The sequence below is a fragment of the Uranotaenia lowii genome, chromosome 3, assembly GCF_029784155.1.
Source record: "Uranotaenia lowii strain MFRU-FL chromosome 3, ASM2978415v1, whole genome shotgun sequence".
In the NCBI taxonomy this organism is placed as follows: Eukaryota; Metazoa; Arthropoda; class Insecta; order Diptera; family Culicidae; genus Uranotaenia; species Uranotaenia lowii.
In genome coordinates, this window is record NC_073693.1 from 266355468 (window position 1) to 266377651 (window position 22184).

Genomic DNA, 22184 nt, shown 5'->3' on the forward strand with positions numbered 1-22184 from the left:
TCATTTTTATATATATAGATATAAAGCTTCCAAAATTTTGAAAACTCAAACGACTCATTTGGATTTTTATTTTATGCGAACCCGAGCAAGGCCGGGTAAAATCAGCTAGTCTAATATATAAAGATGAGTTGGACTATATATGTTTGTTTGTTTGTATGCACCTTATGCAAATCCACACCGCTGAACCGATCAGCCTGAAATTTTGTGCAGAGATGTAGTTGAACCAGGGTAAGGTTTTAGTAGTAGTTATGAGCCCCTCCCACCTAAGAAAAGGGACCCTCCCATACAACTTTCGGTTTTATTCACACGAACCAAAAGTCATGGCACCTGTTTTGGCAACCGCTTTTTTTCCTTTGGCGGGGTTATTTTCACCATCACCATGGGCCGGGCATTAGAAACGACCGTCCAGGAGTTCACATGTACTGGAAAGCAAATCAAAGCTTGCTCAGCATTAAAAATTTGAACGGTAAAATTTTGGCGGGTTTTTTTTGTACATGCTACTGCTGAAAGCATGTGGTATTGGTACGAGATTTTTGGATGCAATAATGAGCTTGCATTTTGGATTGATACAATTACTTACTTATTGAATAGGACTTGAAATGGTTTTCAAAGTACTGGGGGACTTCGAAAATCTAGAAGAATATACAGTGAACTGAATAGTGAACAGTGAACTGACTTCTTCAGCCGAATAACAATTTGGACTGAGTGTTGAAAAACTATTGAACAGATTTTCATAAATTCCAGCTTTCAAGAACAAACTATTTTTATATTTTTAGAATTCCTCAGGGAGAAAGAAAAAATAATAACATTTATAGTTAAAAGTTGAAGGCTTCGATTTCAACGCTTTGATAGCCATTGGGGAATTTAAACGGGGAGTTAGAAAAACGATCAGATAATTAAATCTGAGATTTTTAGTGGTAGGTATACATTTCAAATTCATTGACCAATTTATAATTTTTGAGTTATTTTTGGTTATCAATGTGTTCAATTCTACTTTCCAATTTTGAAAACAATTATTGTAAAACCATTTAGAACTGCGAATTCAAACAAATGATATCTAAATAAATTAACATTGAATTTAACAAGAATAGAAACTTTGAAATAAAATTCAAATAAAACCTTTTTCATAACATTATAATAGTATCTTCAGTTAAGATGATTCGTTTTCGAAAACTTCCAAAAACTATTAGTGGAACTTTCAACATTTAAGAACAAATACTCATGAAACAGTGTGAAATTAAAAAGCGGTAAAGGCAAACATACAACTGAAAACTTGAAAAATGGGTTTTTAACATGATTCCACTAGATTCAGAAGTCTATTAAGAAATGTTTCAGTAAATAAAACTTTAATATACCATTGTACAGGGAACCATCATGAAAATTAAGAGATTTTTTTAGAGGGGAGATGGGAAAAATAAATAACAATTTTACCATTTGTTTTTATCTTCATAAGACGAAATGAAACAAATAAGCGCAGTGAAAACGATAAACACAGTGAATAACCGCAATAAAAACTTTAGAAAGACTAACATATTTCTTAAAATGATGAATATCTTCCAAAGTTTTGAAAATTCAAACGACTCATTTTGATTTATTTTTTATGTGAACCCGAGCAAGGCCGGGTAAAATCTGCTAGTAAAATATAAATCCAACATATCATGTAATCATAAATGTTTTTCCTTGTCTTCCTGTAGCTGGAGCGTGATGGTGTTCGAGCGGGACATCGGCCTGGCTGCCCCAATGCCGGTCCCGACCCGGACCCCCAAGATGTCGATCTCGCACCATCCGGATCCGGTGCTGTTCCAGTACGAGGACGAAGCCCTCGGGCATCTGCAGTCAATTGTGACCAACAACGACGACAACGGGGCCGCGGCGCTGCTCCAGTCGACTCGAGAACTGTGCGGAACGGTCAACGACTTTATCACTAGAGTAAGGGAAAATAGCTCCGACGAAGAGCAATTAAGCATCAAATGTGATATTTTAAGGTATGGGCTTAAACTAATTAACGCCTAAAAATTGAGATTCACTGAACGTTCCGTCTTTTTCCAGACAAAAATTAGGTATGTTTTTAGATACTCTGAAGGAAGAAGAAGCTGGTCTTCATGGTGACGACGAATTATTCCGAACATTGAAAGAAATTGCTCAAAAAAGTGCCTCAGAAAGACCAATTGATACGTAAGCGGCATTTAGCTTTAAAATTTAGGAAAATTATGTAAAATAATTTTTTTTAACAGGAAATCGACGACGATAGAGAAAAACGAAAAAGACAAACTGAATTCCAAGGAACGAACCAGCAGACAGGACCGTCGCTCGGAGAAGGAAGCACTGCTCTGTAGGGCCAACAGCTTGAAGCGAGCCATACAGGACGTGATGAAGTGTAGTGAGTCAAGTATGTTCTACGTGCCCCCGAAGCGGATGTCGATATCGTTTAACACTCGAGGTTAGTACTCGAAGTTTTAGGAACAATTAAGAATTCATTAACAAAAATCTATAATCTTTTAGAGGGCTCTCCAGGAGCTTCGCCCATTCCAGTATCGTTGCAACACACGATGGCAACGATTTCACCATCAGTGTCCACCTCTAGACTAACCTGCATATCTCCACTTCCGGATGTTCGTCGGGATTCGATGGATGACCAATTCTTCAGCAATCTCAGCCTACCGGTTCCGAAACAATTCGCTGACGGTGGCAGTCGTCGAAGCTCCGGAATACCCGAAAACTACCGGATATCCAGCATCGAAGAACTTGAAGAAAACAGCGTCCATACCGAACCCAAAACCAACCACATTCCGGAGATTATCGATCCACATGCTTTCAAAGACTGCGACGAAGACTGCGGAGACAATCAAGGGAAAGACGATAAAGACGATACACTGAACCAGAAATCAACGACAACGACCACCTCAGACTCACAATCTACCACGGCTCCGTATGATTTCTCCTTCGAATCGGACACCAAGACGGTCAAGTTCGATCTGGAAGCTAGCGGAGCCTTCGAGCGACTCGGCTTCAAACCCTTCAAGAAAGCACTGGAACAGCACCAGCACAAGATACATCAGGTGAACAAAGCGGACACCGGGCTGCTGCACTTTCAACCCATAGAAGTATACGAACGGAATCTCTACCGGAATCAGCAACGAAGAAGCTCCCTCGGTGGTCGGGGCTTGAACGCTTCTAACATGGAACATCAATCGTCTAAGGTAGGCTGTAATATGCTGCAGGTGCCCAGCATTTGTCTACCGAGTTTGGAGAAGCCACCGGAAAACATGTACTTCAGCGAAAACATCACTATCATCGATACGGATATGCCGGTACGTTTATAAATTTTGATTAGCTACTTGAAGTCGGTTTTTAACGCCTTATTTTTTTTTCACAAAAACAGCAAGAGCGATCTTCATCCGATGAGGCGCCTGGAGAAGCAAGTGACGTTCTTTCAGCAATCAGCAACGAAGAATGTAGTGTCACGTCGGAAATTCTGGATCGTCCTCCGGAGCATCACAACTCGCAGCTGCACATAGCCGATTTGATTCAGGTAGGTGCACGCTGGTTTAATAAATTTCATCTTCTAGAGCTTTTCAACTTCAAACATAGTGTTTTAAAGCTGGTCTGTTAATACATCGGGATTTTTGCTTCTAAACTCCGTTAGTGTCGAGCATTTGCGAACGCGTATTATTAGCTTCATGTTTGACTCGTTTCCCCTTGACCTTCTTCTAGGCTTATAATCATGAAATGTTGGAGTTTATTTTGAATAAATATAAGTCCCACTGGCATTCAATGTCGATTGACGAGTATTGAATAAAGTAAGTTTCACTTTGAGCCATTGAGGATAATATTTGAAGCATTTAAAAGTAGAAAGTCTCTGGTTTGAAGAAGAATGACCCCAAAGGGTTAAATTCCCATAAAAAACAACAAAAGTGAGTCAATGGAGCCACAATTGTAGAGCCGAGAGACACTTTAAGAGATTATTACGCAATAATAGATTATCAAACTATGAGGGTACGGAAGTAAATCTCCATGTGATTTCTGATGCAGAAAGCTAGTTGCTAAGTGATTATATATTGAAAAATTCTATTTAAATTATCGGACATTCATCGGACAGTCTCTGGAGCCATTACATGAAACCCAACGTAGAGCTTCAAATGCTTGCTGCTTTCTAACGTTAAATTTTTATATCGTCCACTTTGTGCTGTAAGCTGTATCTCCGGAGCCTCCATTCGTAAACTTTTGAATGACTGAAGCTGATTTTTTTAATAATATTCAGTTATCAACAGGACGGAGTAATCTGACGAATGTGGGATGCCCGAGAAATTGGAAAACGTTTGCAAAGGACCGAGTGAGTTGGAGTAATTGGAGTGAACAGCAAGTTATGTCGTGTGACGGAAAACTATGTAAAATATAAATACAAAAAATAACAGGACAGTTTCCAAAGCTGCTGTTTATCAGGTTCAAAGTTGTTAGAGGTGCCTTGTGCAAGGTGCCAAGGTACCTCTAACAGGTAATGGGCCTGCGCTTTGAAGGAAGTTGAAATGAAAAGAAATGTACAGGGTCCGGCAATTGAAGTGCTACATTGGAACTAACAAATAATTTGATCAAAACAAAAACTTTTTTTTTCGAATTTAATACGATGTACATCAAAACAGATCAAATTTTCAAAATCCATTGGCACCTTTCGATTTTTTTTGTCCTTAACCCATTCGAGACGGAGGCCTTTTCACGACATTCCAACTCATAGTACTTCACTCTTAGATAACTTTCATGTTTTTTGTTTTTCATCAAAACCATTTCCCAATACATTTTGCCTAACATTTGCGGATTCCATTGGTATATGAATATTATTTTTCCGAGCAATAGGAAACTCACAATGAAAGACTGTTCTGACAAAGGTACAAAAATTCCATTGCACACACGGTGTGCAATCGGTCTCGAATGGGTTAAGCTTAACCACTCGCTGCAGAAGCTCAAGGCACATATTCTAAAAAGACCGCAGGTGGTTTTTGTAATATTTTATCCCAGGACTCAACTAGATGGCGCTTCAGAACTTCTAACCCGTCATGTTTTGTGGAGTAGACTTCGGCCTTCTGTATACGCTAGACAGCCAAATCCATAGGGTTCAGATCCAGCGAACTCCCCGACCACTCCGTACACGAAATTAACCCTCAAAAAAAAAATCCCACACAAAAATTGGGACCTCTTTTTTCTTGGTAAGCCAATGTGAAGTTCTGCTGAAAAACCACCAACCAAAACCAAAATTGTGACGAGTCCACAGTTCGAGAACATGCCGTAGAACTATTTTCGATACGTAAATTGATTGATCTACACCTCTTCAGGGTGTTCGGTTGATCTTCACCAGGAAAGTACGGGCGAATCCGACCCAGACCTTAAATAAGATAGATTTCTGTCGTCTTATGGCCTTTAATACGTTTTCACAGGTTTGTGATCTTTCTGGCTACCAAAATCTGTAGTTCTGCTTTTCACGAACCGCTGAACGGCGATTAATTCATCGGCAGAAAACACGATATTCTCCAATTTTTTCATGCGCGGACCGCGCAAGCTGCGCCTTCGCCCTAACTACCCGCTCTTGCTTCTGTTCAAACGAGAGGTCTTGAAATCTTAGGATCTTGTAAGTCTGAGAAATTCTAAGAAATTCTCTCAAGGTGCATCTTGATGATCTTCACCATGGTAGGTGTCGCCACTGTAGCTTGACGATCCCCACCATACTATATTTAGGTATTTCAGATCTCCAGGTATCTTCCAACTGCGAGCCAAATTCATACACTCATTGAACAACTCACGAAATATGTCTTTCTACCGTTTCACAGCCTGGAACTAGACAATCAAAGCACTACGTTAAAGTTCGAAGACTATTTTTACAAAAAAAAACACTTGATCACAAAATAAACAAAAAAAAATTCTCTGACATCTTAGACATAATGGGGCCGTTCACTAATTACGTAAGCACGATTTTGGAAATTTTCAACCCTACCTCTCCTCTTGTAAGACAAAGTAAGATTTTCAAAACCCTCCGCCCTCCCTCCCCCCCCCCCCCCTCTTGTAAGATCTTACGTTTTTTATTCCTTGAGAAATTGACACGTTTTTTCAAAAATAGCTTGAAATTATAAAAAATGTGACATACATGCTTCAAAGCAAAGCACTTTTTAAGTAAAATTAAAAAACTGTATTTGAAAAGAACAATCTATACAAAACAACAGATGCAATCATAAACGATTAAAAAAAATATTATTCAAGACATGTTTGGAGTAACAATAATTTTCAATAAATTTCCACAATCGAATAAACGATATAAAATATAAATTCCGATTTTAAAAAGAGAGATCAGATTAGCATAATGTACCATAAAAAATGGTTATGTTTTTTATCTGAAAATCATAAAAATCTTTTGAAAAAATACTTCTAGAATTGGGGCAAAAATGTTTAACGACAATCACGTTGTCAACTAACCAAAAAGCTCAGACTCATTCGAATTTCTCTATTAAAAAGATTGTTATGACGGAAAGCGAAAAGCGACGATCTTTTTTAATAATGTGATTTAGTGTTTTTGATGGCATGTTGGTTTGAATTGGTTCTCTATAAATTTTATAGAACCTGCAATTTTTTTTTTAATTCAAAGACATTAAAAGATAAATAACAAAACATCAAAGTTAACAAACAAATAAAGAGTGATACAGTCAAAATTCGGTCAATATCAACTTGACGTATTTCTTTCAATTTTGCATCTAAAAAACCTGAACACCCCTCATTTTGAAGGTGTGTGTCTGTATAGAATGTTGCTCCTATTTTGATTTTGGGATTCACTCTTCAGTTGTCAAAATGCCGTCCAAGGAAGAAGAGCAGCGTTTAAAAATTTTGCTCGCGCATCGCGAAAATCCGAGCTACTCGCACGCAAAGCTGGAAAAATCGCTAAAAGTTTGCCAAATCAATCGTTACAAATGTAATTAAAGTGTTTGGGGAACGTTTGTCGACAGCCAGGAAGTCTGGATCGGGGGGAAATCGAAAACCGGAAGCCGCTGAGACGACAAAGAGAGTTGCCGGTAGTTTCAAGCGAAACCCTAACCTCTCTCTCCGAGATGCCGCAAATAAGCTGGGTGTATCGTCTACAACCGTGAATCGAGCCAAAAAAAACGAGCCGGACTATCGACTTACAAGAAGGTATTTGATTGCAAAAATAAACAAAATACGACTGCCAAAGCGCGATCCCGGAGGCTGTACACGACGATGCTGACGAAGTTTGACTGCGTGGTAATGGACGACGAAACCTACGTCCAAGCCGACTACAAGCAGCTTCCGGGACAGGAGTTTTATATGGCAAAAGGAAAAGGGAAAGGTAGCAGATATTTTCAAGCACATGAAACTGTCAAAATTCGCGAAGAAATATCTAGTTTGGCAAGCCATCTGTACCTGTGGCTTGATAAGCAGCATTTTCATAGCTTCCGGGAGTATCAACCAAGAAATTTACGTGAAAGAGTGTTTGAATAAACGTCTGCTGCCTTTCCTGAAGAAACAAGGTTGTTCCGTACTGTTTTGGCCGGATTTGGCATCTTGCCATTACGGTAAAAAGGCCATGGAGTGGTACGCCGCCAACAACGTGCAGGTGGTTTCCAAGGACAAGAACCCTCCCAACACGCCAGAACTCCGCCCAATTGAGAAATACTGGGCTATTGTCAAGCGGAATCTAAAGAAGACAAAAAAAACTGCTAAGGACGAGCAGCAGTTCAAGGCAAACTGGCTTTCTGCGGCGAAGAAGGTGGACAAGGTGGCTGTACAAAATCTGATGGCAGGGGTTAAGCGTAAGGCCCGGCAATTCGGATTTGGAAAAGCGGAAGCCTAACTGAATATTTTTCCTGAATTTTATACTAATTAAACTTGAAAAAGAAATTTAATTTGATTTTTTAAATAAACGATTTCAACGATTTACACGCGTTTTCCCTTGACCAAATTTTGACCGTATCACCCTTTACAGTCTCGGACCAGTGTAACAAGAAAAATTGCGTGCACGAATGGCATCGCAAGTTGGGTCATCGAAACATTGACGACATCAAGCGGTTGCAAATCTGAGTTCTGGCACGATTGTGGCAATCAAATTACTTGCGAGATTTGTTTCGGCAGCAAAATGGCTAGGCTACCGTTTCCCAAGAAAGCACAGAGGTCATCGAAACAAGTTCTGGATCTGGTTCATAGCGACTTGTGCGGGTCAATGAACACGGCGACGCCTGCAGGACGACGGCACTTCCTTACTCTTATCGCCGATTGAAGCCGCTACACTACGCTGTATTTTCTGAGCAAGAAGTCTGGAACGTTGGAAGCTGTCCAAGATTTTTTTTCGTGAGATGAAGACGCAATTCGGCCGGTCGCCGAAGGTGACCAGGTCCGATCCGGGTGGCGAGTACACGACATGTGGCGACATGCGATGGATAAGTCCTCAGAAGCGAAGAAATCCTGCAACAGTTTACATCGGCATACACTCCTCAACAGAACGGTGTAGCGGAGCGAAAGAATCGTTCGCTGGTAGAGATGGCAAGGTGCTCCTGGAAGCTGGCATGGGGTACCGCTACTGGGGTGAGGCTATCAACACGGCCAATCATCTCCAGAACAGATTAGCAACAAAATCGATCCCAGATCCCAGATCGATCGATGAGACGCCATAGGAAATAATCTGGAGCATCTGCAAGTTTTTGGTACAAGTTTTTGGTACAGATGCGCTTGTGCTGATCCCGAAAGAAACCAGATCAATATTGGAGCCCAACGCGAAGAAATTGACATTCGTTAGCTACTCTCAGCAGCAAAAAGCATGGCGTTTCATCGACAGGAAAACTAAAAAGGCGGTCTTCAGCAGAAATGTCCGGTTCCCTACGACACAAGATGGTTCTTCGAAGAGGCTGGTATCTTAAAAACCCGAGGTCCAAAAGCTGCCACCGATGACCCTTAATCCGATTGGCACCGTAAAACAACGCATCAATGAAGACAACGATTTCGGAGGTTTTGGTGATACCGATGGCGGCGATGATGGTCCGCTTGCAGACGAGAATGGCCAAATTCAGGAGGAGCAACTCGACGTTCAGGTGGAGCCACTCGATCTTGAGGCGGAGCAACTACTAAAAAGGTTGTGAACAGCATTAAGCGGCGTTCCGAACGATCAACAAAGGGTATCCAACCGAAGCGGTTTCGAGTGGTGGTCGCTCAAGAATCATCGACTTATCCCAAGAACTATCAGGAAGCCTCAGGTGGTCCGAACAAAGAACTCTGGAAAGCAGCCATATCCGACGAACTCAAATCACTACATCAGAACGGTGTCTGGGAACTTGCTGCGTTACCTCCCGGGAAAAAGGTCATTGGTTGTCTATGGATCTTCAAGAGGAAGGAAGACGAGTTCGGAAGGACGATCCGGTACAAGGCTCGTTTGGTGGCACAAGGTTTCAATCAACGCCAAGGCTTGGACTACGACGAGGTTTTTGTTCCGGTAGTTAGGCAAGCTACACCGAAAAAACTTTTCACATGAACGCTACGTGAAAATGTACATGGATTTTTGCCACCATGAAAATCACGTGGAACCTACGTGAATTTCAGGTAGCAAACAGAGCTCGCGCAGCAAGAAGAATTCACGTAATTTTTATATGAGTTGTATGTGAGAAAAACGTAGATCGAATGTGACAAGGGATTCGTTCTGCTACGTGTGATTCACGTAGAATTCAGTAAACTATAAACTAAGCTTTTTTCGGATCTTAAAAAAAAAAAATGTGTTTATTTAGCAGTGTTTCCAAGACACAATACACTATTTAATTTCACTTTATAATTTACACATCACGTATTATTTTAAACAATAATTGTACTTCTCTTATTATTGAACTTCACTTATAGAAAAAATTAAAATCCTTCCGAAATTTTCATTTGGGTTTCCTCCATAGTGGTTGTCTGGCCGTCCTCCCGATTCCAAGCTCTGTAAAAAATAGCAGAATATTTAAATAACGAATACACAACCAAAATTTGTCTACTCACGTAAAATCAGCTTCCCCATCATCTTCAATTTCTTTCTTTGATAGCACCAACTGTTGTATCCGCGCCATATTTAATACTGTATTCTTTCACATAGACTTTATGTGAATAAGTAATTCAGGGCTACGTGAACATCACCTAGAATGTACTAAATTCCTTAGTACTTGGCGGACCACTGGATTTTCACGTAAATCGAATGTGTCTTTGTTTTGACAGCAAACGACTAAGTGAATTTCACGTACGGATCAAGTGAATTTTTTATTAACATCCAAATGATTCACGTAAATCAAGCAAAAATTCACGTAATCAGCGCCTACGTGAAAATCCAGGTGAATTTAAAGTTTGCTTTTCGGATGAGTGTACGTAACACTTACTGCTGACCATTGCTGCTCGTCGTAGAATACGGGTGAAACACGTGGACGTGAAGACGGCCTATCAAAGCGGTGATTTAGATGAAACTATCTACATCAGGGGTGAGCAACACGAGGCCCGCGGGCCGCATGCGGCCCTTGAAGCATGTTTGTGCGGCCCGCGAAGCCAATCTCAAATTAAATTTATTTCACGATTTTTTTTTACGAAAGATGGTTAATTATCATAAAATAGCACCTACTAAACCAAAAACATGATATATCAATAACTTGATTTGCACGTCGCTTGTTTTCAGTTGCATTTTTCCCATAATCATCCAGAATGTTGACTTTAGGTCTTAAGCTTTTTATTGAGTTCTTTTTATTTATTGGAAATACGTTATATAGGAGGTAGTTAAGACTAGATTTTTCGTTTTAAACAAAGTTCAAATTGTATGATGAAGTGAAATATTTTTGTTCTAGATTAATGACAGAAATAAGGAGAATTTTATAATAAAAACTGGGCTAACGATTATAGATTTCATATCGATAGAACTAAGCGATATTCTGATACCTCTACAAAAATAATATCTGTAATTCTGTGATTCAAACCAAAAAGTTTCTAACGATTAGAGGAGAGTGGGGATACATGATCCCCTTTTCTTATTTTCACCATATCTTTTTGGAAAAAAATTAGAAACTCGCACTCTTTTACATTTTCTGACAGCGTAACTTGAAGTTACAAGTTTCTATGCTCCTAAAATTAGAACTATACTTGAACCCGTAGATGAACTAGAAGCATTTTCGTGGGAGTAAAAAAATTGCGATATTTTTGAAGTTAGGGGAGGCTTGATCCTTTATTCAGCAAGCCCTAATCCATGGAAAAAATCAAACAAAACCCCAAGATAGAATGTTAATTGACTATTTTGGTCATGTTTGTTCTCATTTCACAATTTATAATTGTCAGAAAAAAAATTCTATAGCTTATTCTCAACTCTTATGACATTGCATACTTACGAGCGCAATTTTTTATAAACAAGAGAAAATCAATTATTTTAGCCTTTTTCTTAAGATAATTGATGGATGAATATTAGCTATTGGATAAATATTAGTAATCTCGTAATCAGCAATGACCACGATCCATTGAGAAGAAGAATATACCGGGATCATTTGTACCCATATATTAGGGATCAATTTTACCCAAAATCAACTTTTTAAAAACTTTTTCTGAAAAATGTTGGGAGTTTTCCATCGCTTTGAAAATATTGTATTTTAAAGTTCATTTTACACTCGAAAGATTGATGTATTGGAATAAATATTTTTCTTATAATATTTCCATGTTAGGAACATTTTAAAATGATGAAAAAAGATCTTCAAGTCACATTTTGTGAAATTTTTCAAACAAAGTTCAATAACCCAAAAACTTATTTTGCTAAAATTTCTTGAGCTTCAACCATTGCTATTTTGTTCCATTTGGCACATTTTTCTAGAACATTTGATCTTTGTACGACATTCCAGTTTGGAGATATAGCTAAGGAATCAAGTATCCCCAGGGATCAAGTATCCTCATTCTCCCCTACTCAGTGAAACAGCATTTTTGGTGCCTATGTTTCAACTGATTTTGCAAGAGATTGGCGTCCTTGATTCAAAACATTTCATATATTTCGGTTATCGCTTCTAGTTTCGGTAATATGGCGTGTGGAAGTTTTTAGATTGATCAATTTTGGGTGAAGGTTGGATCTTTCATAACTGATAAACCAATAAACCTGTAAAGCTGATTTTCAATCAATTAACTACCCTTTTTTCAATCTCAGATATTGTCAAGAAATTCTTGTTTCACAGATAAAACGCTTTCAAAAATTGAATTCTGCAATTTACAGAAATTCAAAAAATAAGATTAAAACTTCTTCTGACCTCATTAAAGCATGTTCTTGAATTGAAGATTTTAATTTTTTCAGCAAGTTTGTTGAAGACTGCGGAATAATTTGACTTACGATTTTAAAAATATCTAAGATTCATTTAGTTTGATTTTTCTTTAAAACTTCGTATAAATTCCCAGTTTTTGCAGGTTTGGATAACAAAAAGAAAACTTCCATATCTTTTTCTCAGAATTCAAAACTCCTTGTGTTTATTTTTTAAAGTTGATCATTGAGTCAATAAGTATTTGTATTTAACAGTTTTGTCAAAATAAGGACATAAATTGAAACTTATTTTATACCTATTTTTTTAACTATCTCGAAAACTAGAACTGACAAAAAACTAATTGAATACATATTTGGATTCAGCGCCCCTGAAAAACTCAAAATCAGATCTGAGATTCTTTGCACCTACACCGAAAAAACTTTTCACATGAACGCTACGTGAAAATGTACATGGATTTTTGCCACCATGAAAATCACGTGGAACCTACGTGAATTTCAGGTAGCAAACAGAGCTCGCGCAGCAAGAAGAATTCACGTAATTTTTATATGAGTTGTATGTGAGAAAAACGTAGATCGAATGTGACAAGGGATTCGTTCTGCTACGTGTGATTCACGTAGAATTCAGTAAACTATAAACTAAGCTTTTTTCGGATCTTAAAAAAAAAAAAAATGTGTTTATTTAGCAGTGTTTCCAAGACACAATACACTATTTAATTTCACTTTATAATTTACACATCACGTATTATTTTAAACAATAATTGTACTTCTCTTATTATTGAACTTCACTTATAGAAAAAATTAAAATCCTTCCGAAATTTTCATTTGGGTTTCCTCCATAGTGGTTGTCTGGCCGTCCTCCCGATTCCAAGCTCTGTAAAAAATAGCAGAATATTTAAATAACGAATACACAACCAAAATTTGTCTACTCACGTAAAATCAGCTTCCCCATCATCTTCAATTTCTTTCTTTGATAGCACCAACTGTTGTATCCGCGCCATATTTAATACTGTATTCTTTCACATAGACTTTATGTGAATAAGTAATTCAGGGCTACGTGAACATCACCTAGAATGTACTAAATTCCTTAGTACTTGGCGGACCACTGGATTTTCACGTAAATCGAATGTGTCTTTGTTTTGACAGCAAACGACTAAGTGAATTTCACGTACGGATCAAGTGAATTTTTTATTAACATCCAAATGATTCACGTAAATCAAGCAAAAATTCACGTAATCAGCGCCTACGTGAAAATCCAGGTGAATTTAAAGTTTGCTTTTCGGATGAGTGTACCTTTGCACCTAACTTGTGTTTTGTGTGATGCTTTTTCGAGAAATTTCATAGACATATCATGCAAAACATTGATTAAAAGGAGTCATTTTACTTGAAAATTAGACATCCACATTACCAAAGTTATAAGATTTTTATGATTCAGCCTTAGCAAGCCTGTCCTAGAGGTGTCTAAATTAAATTTAGAATTTATGAAATCTGTAAATATTTTCTAGAATAGAAAATGTAAACTGTAACATTGACTAATCTGTTTAAAATTTTTTTTTTACAATAATCTTTAAACCTTTCTCAACCTCTCTTATAATATAAATATTAAATTTTATTTTGATGCGGCCCGCCGAAAGAATTTCAAATTAAAAGTGGCCCGTTGCTTCAAAAGGTTGCTCACCCCTGATCTACATGAAGCCCCGCCTGGTGTCTCTGCTGCAAAGGGACAGGTGTGCCATCTGCTTAAAAGTCATTACGGTCTAAAGCAGTCGACACGAATGTGGAACCTCAAACTGAACGATGTTATGTGGAAAGCTGGATTCAAACCGTCGGAAGCGGATCGGTGCCCCTATGTTCGGAATCAAAACGGGAAGTTGGCCTATATCATCGAATGTGTAGACGATATGTTGGTCGCAACGATAACGTCCTTTGGAGATGTGAAGCAGATTCTTGGTATCCAGGTGGTCCGATTAAGGAAACTTTTCGATCTGGGTTCAAAGGCATACATCGAGAAGCTGCTGGAGAGGTTCAACCTGAGCGATGCGAAAGGGTCAAGAATTCCGATGGATCCCGGCTACATACAACAAAAGGAGGAGACGGAGGATCTTCCTAATTCCGACCAATATTAGAGCCTCGTTGGAAGTTTGCTGTATCTGGCGGTGAACACGCGGCCAGACATCAGGATTTGCGTATCGATTTTCGGAAGGAAGGTGTCAAAACCAGCCAAGGCGGGCTGGACGGAGGCAAAGCGAACCCTGCGGTACCTCAAGGAAACCGTGGATCTCAAGCTTCATCTGGGAGGTGACTCAGATGAGTTAGAAGGATATGCTGACTCAGACTGGGCAAGCACGGTGCAAGACCGGAAATGCAACTCATGATACCTATTCACGCTCGGTGGCGGTACCATTCTGCGGGGAGCCAAGAAACAAACATGCGTGGCTTTTTCTTCAACCGAAGCGGAATACATATCCCTTGCTCAAGGCTTCCAGGAACTACTGTGGTTGCGGAAACTACTTCTTGATTTCGGGGAACTGGCGAAAGATCCAACTCGAATGAAAGAAGACAATCAGAGCTGCATCAAATTTATCACTGGAAGTAGCGGAAAAAGGTTCAAACACATGGAAACCAAGTATAACTTCATCAAGAACTTGGCGGAACGAAAGGGGAACTCTCTTGAGTATTGCCCAACATAACTGATGATGCTGGCGGACATCTTGACGAAACTATTGAACCATGTCCGTTTGGAACAACTGCGAGCGAAGATGGGATTCCAACCAACATGTGCTGAGGAGGAGTGATGGAGTACATCAAAGTAATCACACAGAGAAATCATTTGAATAAACAACACACGTCAGTTGGCGGGTATAAAAGCGGGAACATTTTAGAAAATAAATCATTCAACAGAACAGTGGTTTAACAGTTCTTTATTTTCACAAGGCACCTCTAACAAGAGTGTTAGTTGCTTTTTGATGATGTATAAAATCGCTTTATCAAATTTTGGTAGGAAGGTCTCTGGAACCACTGAATTTAAGTGTCTGTTCAGATCGAACGGTAAGGTAGAGTAAGGCATCCGCTGCAAAAAATAATTCATTTTTTTTTTTCAAATAAAAACACGAATTTGAATATATTTTTTGTAAAACCAAAAACAGCCAGAAAACAAACCGCAGGGTAGAACGCCGAAACTAGAGGGCAAAACGCTTCGGTATGGGTGGTAAGAAATAGAACAATGAATATACGGAATGTAATAATTCAATTGAAACATCAAATGTTTAGTTGCATGTTCATCGTATTTGTGTAAACTGACCATACTTTGGCAACAAATAATTTATTATTACTCAAATTTGATGTGATTGATTTTAGTTAAAATTTTTGGGAAGTTAGTAAAATCATAGTCTTCCGAAAGAGCATTCGAGTGGAAAAACGATAAGCTGTATTTTTATCAGATTACGCAAGTTAGTTTACCATGAAACCTTATATGTTAATCATGAAAAATAACAAGATTCGCGCTGATTCTATTAATCCATGTTTCAAAGAACTAAGGTCGTTTTTGTAAACTTTCTATCTAATAAATGATGAAAAAGCTTTTTTGCTGCAATAAAAATGATGGAAAACATTATTCAAAGCCAAAGGTTAGTGTATTTTTGAGAAAGAATGGCATGGGCCATCTTACCCCGCTGGTGCGTCTTGTACAGTTTCGTTCATACATTTTTTTTTCTAAAAGGTTTCATGTAGAGACTTTAACATAGTTTATCGGTTTTTAATTGATCTTTAAAAAATAATTATTTCATACTCAAAACCAATTTTTTTCCACTTCACAGGACCTAGACACCGATCGCTTCAGCCACATCGATTCACCCGAAACGAGTGACACTACCGATGCGCTACACGGCGAAAGCCTAATGGATGACATCAGCTCAGTTTTGGGTCAAGACCTTCTAGGAGCCTTACAGGACAACACCATCACCGAGGACACGACCACCCTGTGCACCCTGGATCACACCAAGCGACGAAGTTTCAAGAACAAGCAGAAACAACAGCAGCAGCAACAGCAACAACGAAAGGGAAGCATCGAATTGGATCAGTTCGGGTTCGAGAACAGAGTCTTCGACATCGACAATCGCTGCGACGATCAGAAGGTTCGAGAGCCGAGGTACTGCAGCTTGGCAAAGTTTGTCGAGGGTAATGACATTGCGCGGAAGAGTTTCAAGAAACCGGCTGGAAGGGGTCCTCCATCGAGAAGTTTGGCCAGTAGAGCGTTTCAAATGTTAGAGAATGAGTATGAAAATACTAAGAGTTTGGCAGCCAGTTTGCTCCAACCTCATGGATCACCGTCGGATGTTTCAGCCTCGGAAACGGATACCGTAAGATCGTCTGGGATTGAATATCGTAAGCTTAGTTCCGGGGCTACTAACCCAGATGAGGATAGTTTGTCAGAGGTGGACAATAAGGACGACGATCGCTCGGATGATTCCGAAGGGGCAGTTGGAGGTGGATTGGAAGACGACGATGATGATGATGATGACGACGAAGACAAACATCATTCTTTCGGTATGCCCAATATACCGACAATCAATGTAGTTGTTGAGCCACCTTCACCAGCAATGAGCGATGAGATACGATCTTTACGGGTTCCGGAAATTCGGCGGCACTCAAGCCATACCCCAAATACCCTGGCACCCAGAGAAATAGACATCAACCGTAGGCATTCCGGTAATAACCCGAACCTGCTAGGATTGGATTCGGAACACATCCGGTTCCTAAACTGTTCACCAGCAGCTTCCAGACGGATCAGCAGTGGAAGTTTGATGTTCAAGCCGGAAGCTTTGGGAACGTCAAAGAGCAATATTCTTGGTTCGAATTTGGGTCTGTTCAACTTCGACCGAGATGCTGAAAGCAAGGAGGAAGCCAAAAAGAAGAAAGAAGAAAAAGAAGAGAGAAACAAGAAACTACCTATTATCAATCCACTGGTTCGGCTGCCTTCGTGGCCGAATGTGAGCACTGGGTTTATTTCAAAATGTTTACTAGCCAATGCGGATACTCTATGCGCAGCTGTTAGTCCCTTGATGGATCCGGATGAAACCCTCATGGAAGGCTACTCTGAAAAAGCAGTGATGAACAACTACTTTGGGATTGGAATAGATGCAAAGATATCCCTGGATTTCCATCTGAAGCGCGAAGAACACCCGGAAAAATGTCGATCCCGAGCGAAGAACTACATGTGGTACGGAGTGTTGGGATCGAAGCAGTTGGTCCAGCGAACCTACAAGAATCTGGAACAAAAAGTTCAGCTGGAGTGTGACGGTCAACGAATTCCTCTGCCATCATTGCAAGGCATCGTAGTACTGAACATACCGAGCTTCATGGGAGGCACCAACTTCTGGGGCAACAAAAAGGTGGACGATTGTTTCCTGGAGCAAAGTTTCGACGATAAAATCCTGGAAGTGGTAGCCGTTTTCGGGTCAGTTCAGATGGCTGCATCCCGTTTGATAAACCTGCAACACCACCGGATTGCCCAGTGTCATAGCATTCAGATTAACATATTGGGTGAGTAAACCGGTACTTGGTAAAACATTTTGCGCGATACAAAACAACGAACATTTTATGGGACGAATAAACGCAGGAGGTCTGAATGATAGAGGTTCAGGTGCAATGGGAATACTTCGGTTCTAAATAACAACAACCAATCTGTTTGACGATACAACTATGAATGACATAAAATTTATTTCAGCTTTCTTTTATATATCAACGGACTTTAGCTCGCAAACTTAACAGTCTCTTATACGCTGCAACACTCCTCCTCGACATTAGTTGGAGTCGGAAGAATACCGATAGCTTCTCGTAGCTGCCTCAATTTGACTGCACCCAATGGCTTGGTGAGAAGATCCGCTTCCATCTGCTCCGTAGGACAGTAACGAATGGAGACGATACCAGTTTCCGCTAAGTCCTTCACAAAACAATACTTGGTGTCGAAGTGCTTTGATTTTCGTGTAGTCCTTATGCCGCTGCAAGAGCAATACAACTCTGGTTGTCTTCGTTGACCACAGTTGGCAGCTTCAGATGTTCTCCCAAATTTGCTATCAAACGACGAAGCCACTGCAATTGTTGCAAAGATTCCGCTAGTGCTATGTACTCCGCCTCAGTGCTCGAGAGAGACACGCAAGTTTGCTTCCTGCTTGCCGAGTCAACGAGTCCGCCACCGCACTTGAAAATAAAGCCAGTGTTGGACTTCCGGTTGGCAATTTCACCAGCCCAGTCTGCATCCACGAAGCACTCGAGAATCGCTACCTCCGCCTAGATGTAGCTCGTGATCAGCAGTACCTTTGAGGTAGCAAAGCACCCGCTTCGCTTTGATCCAATCCGCCGTTGTTGGTTTTGTTAGCCGCCGTCCGAGAATAGCAGTGGAGATCGCTCCGACAATACTTTGGAAATGATGTCGGCCAATAGCTCACCATTCTCCTCCTTTTGTTGTACAAAACCGGTAGTCATCGGTACTCGAGATGGTTTGCAGTTCGCCATGTTAAACTGCAAAAGAATTTTTAGTATGTACGCTTTCTGGTTTAGGACAATAGTTTACGGGTTCGCCGAACGTGAATACCCCTTTTGTATAATGCGTTGACCAGATGTTTATATTCCAGCTCTGTGTTATATGCCATGACGATATCATCCATGTAAGTTAAGATGATTTTTCCTTCCGCAATCCGCAAATAAAGGCTTGGATCAGCTGATGATGAATGAAATCCCATTTTCTTTAGGACGTCATCGATTCTCTGATTGAACACCCGCGCCGCTTGCTTGAGTCCATACAGGCTCCGCTTCAGACACCGTTTCTGGATCGCCGTTTGAGTATCCTGGGGGTTGTCTCATATATATCTCCTCCTGAAGGATGCCATACTGGTATACTGTCTTTATGTGGATGTGCTCGACCAGCATTCGCCTCTTGATTGCCAGCGACAGTACTGTACGGAATGTAACCTATTTCACCACCGGCGCAAACACCTGATCTTGGTCCGATCCGTACTTCTGCGAAAAACCCAGTGCGACCAACCTGGCCTTGTATCGTACAATCTGCCCGGACTCGTCTTCCTTACAGCCATTCACGTTTCAATTTGGGGGTACCTTGGTGAGAATCCACGTTCCGTCTTCGCCTAGGGATGCAATTTCTTCGTCCATGGCCACTTTTCACCATCCGGGCTACTAGTCGCTTCTTTGTATGTTTACGGCTCGTCACACTTTTTCACAGCCAGACCAATCACTTCGCCGAACCGTTCTGGTGGTACTCCGAAGTTTGTTCTTGGTGACTGTCGCACTGGTTCCTGTGCAACTTGGAATGCTGCAGGTTGCTCCTCCTGCGTTGGCACTTCCTCAACAGGATCATCGTCGTCTTCTTCGTCGAATTCGAAAAATTCATCTTCGGATTCTTCGCCCTTCTTTTTGCAGTCGAATAACCGTACGGTAACGCTCTTATCTTCGTCAACAGGCAGTTCACCATCCTTCACTTTGTCGTCTTTCTCGTCCAGCTCCATGAACCGAACATCTTGACTGATAACTATTAGGTCCATGTCCTTCACGTACCCAACAAAAGTCATTGTGACGGAGTTTCTTTTGAATTTTTTACGCTTTTGTTGTGGAATCCAGACGTATGCATGCAACCAAAAATCTTCAGATGCTGCAAATCGGGTTTCTCGCCAAACCACAACTCGTATGGTGTTGATCCAATGGCCGAAGTTGGCAGCCGGTTCTGGATATACACTGCAGTGTTCACAGCTTCCGCCCAAAAACGACGAGGTAGGTCGGATCCAACAACCTTCGTCTTCGTAGAACTTTCGTAGCGCCTTGCTGGTAAACTCACCACGTATGAAGCAACTTCGGATTTTTCCTCTAAAAAATATACGACTGTATAACGGCTGTGATCGTTAATCATCTTCATGTAATATCTGCATCCACCAGGCGACGTCGTCATAGGACCGCACACATAACTGTGCACGATGTCCAACACGATTTTCGATTTCTTCGCAGCTGAATGCGGAAATGGCGGTCGAGCCATCCTCCCCTCGACACAACATTCGCAGGTTTGCTTGATACCACACTGCCTAATCTTCATTCCGGACGTCAGACCACGTCGTTCAACTTCGCCTATCACATCTGGATCCCTTTGGCCTAGCCGTCCATGCCACGTGTGCAAACAGTTTACATTGTGATGCTTATCACTCATGCATAAAATTTTCTCTGCCGCGTTTAATTGATACAGGCTACCCGCGCGTTCAGTCGTCGCGATAACCGAACCGTCGTAGAACAAACGACACCGATTTGCATCAAATTCCGCACGAACACCTTTCTCTGCGAACTTCGTCACGGAAATTAAATTGCCGTCTAGTCCGCGGGCAAAAATCACATTCGTTAACGTTACGGACACTTTTTCCTTGCGATCGTACACACAGTCAATTTTGCACTCTCCGGCGCCAGCTGTACTAATAACTAACTTTTCTGTCAGCGGTAAAAGTTTCAGGACAAACACTTTCTTCGAGACGCACAAACGAATTTCGATGTTTTGCCAAATGTGATGTCGCGACCGAATCGATCACCCACGCACTGTCATTTTCGCGACGCTTATCGAATCGTACCATAAACGTAAACGATTTTGCGTCGTTTTCGCGCACTGTTTTGGCCTTAGCCTTTTCTTTCGTCTGGTCTGCTTCACTGCTGCTTTCTGCAAGCAACGCTCTACAGTTCCTTCATCGATTTCCCGGCTTACCACAGTGGTAACACCCAGCATTTTTCTGCGGAACGCCAGATCCGCTTGCTCGCAAGGCTTGTTCGTCGAATCCGGATCGTTTCAGAAGTTTCTCCGCTTCATCCATCAGCTTTACCTTAACCAGAGCTAGGGTTAGTTCACCCTCGTTCCTCGCTTCCAAGGCCGTTGTCAGAGGATTGAACGTCGGAAGACCCCTCAATATCAATGCAACTTTGAGGCACTCTTGCATTTCAAATCCGGAATTCTCCAATCGAACATAATGTTTCTCGATTTCAGCCAGAAAGGTCTCCATGTTGTCCCCTATCTTCAAATTCTGGTTCGTTTCTTTTTTTTTTGGTTACCCAGGTGGGTAAATTCGAAGAAGGAATTTTACGAATTGTCTAATTCACGCATATGCGCTACTTATGCAACACTCGCCAAAAAGTTCATATTTAAATTAAATATCATCCTGACCGCCCTAGATCATCTTCGTGTTGTGGTCCCATCGGCTACGCTGATTGTTTTGCGTAGTTCATTTCATAGCTTCGGATTCTTTAAACTTAGTAAAGTTAACCTACGTTATGCTACGTCAATCGCAATTAGCGTCAGTCTTCAAACTCATTTGCAAAGCAGTCATTATCCGGACGTGCCCGGAACTGACTGCCTCCCATGTGTTGATGTCATCACACATCTTCTGCAACATGTTGTCCGCTGTCGTTGGCACGTTCCTCTTCAAATTTTTGACAATAGAATACCACGTGTTCGGGGGTCTCTTCCACGTCACCGCATGTTAGGCAGACCGGCGAGGCCGCATGTCCAAACCTGTGGTGATACTTCACGAAGCATCCATGACCATCCAGGAATTGCGTCATGTAGAAATCCACTTTGCCATGCTTTCTCTCCATCCACTCCTTGATGTTTTGGATCAAACGATGGGTCCACCTTCCTCTTTCTGAGCTGTCGCACAGCTGCTGCCAGTTGGCCATGGAGAGATTTCTCACGTTTTGCGTGCCTCTATTTTCGTAGCAATAGGAGTCCTCCACCAACAAAACCGAGATGGGCATGACTCCCGCTACAACGCATGCAGCCTCCGACGAAACGGTGCGGTTTGCACTGATGACCCGCAAATTCATTCGCCTCTGTACACTGTTCAGCTTCTGCTGGTTACACTGGATGTTAAGA

The 22184-nt window shown here is 40.9% G+C and overlaps 1 protein-coding gene across 2 annotated transcripts in view; it reads left to right on the top strand.

Moving 5' to 3' along the window:
- LOC129754158 (diacylglycerol kinase eta-like) overlaps positions 1–22184 on the top strand; it is a 418758-nt gene that overhangs the window by 389438 nt on the left and 7136 nt on the right. For both annotated transcript variants that reach the window (XM_055750049.1, XM_055750050.1), the window contains 6 exons: positions 1695–1985; positions 2050–2175; positions 2235–2440; positions 2503–3311; positions 3383–3532; positions 16090–17815. In XM_055750049.1, the coding sequence (XP_055606024.1) occupies positions 1695–1985; positions 2050–2175; positions 2235–2440; positions 2503–3311; positions 3383–3532; positions 16090–17815 (3308 nt within the window). The remainder of the gene's footprint in view (positions 1–1694; positions 1986–2049; positions 2176–2234; positions 2441–2502; positions 3312–3382; positions 3533–16089; positions 17816–22184) is intronic.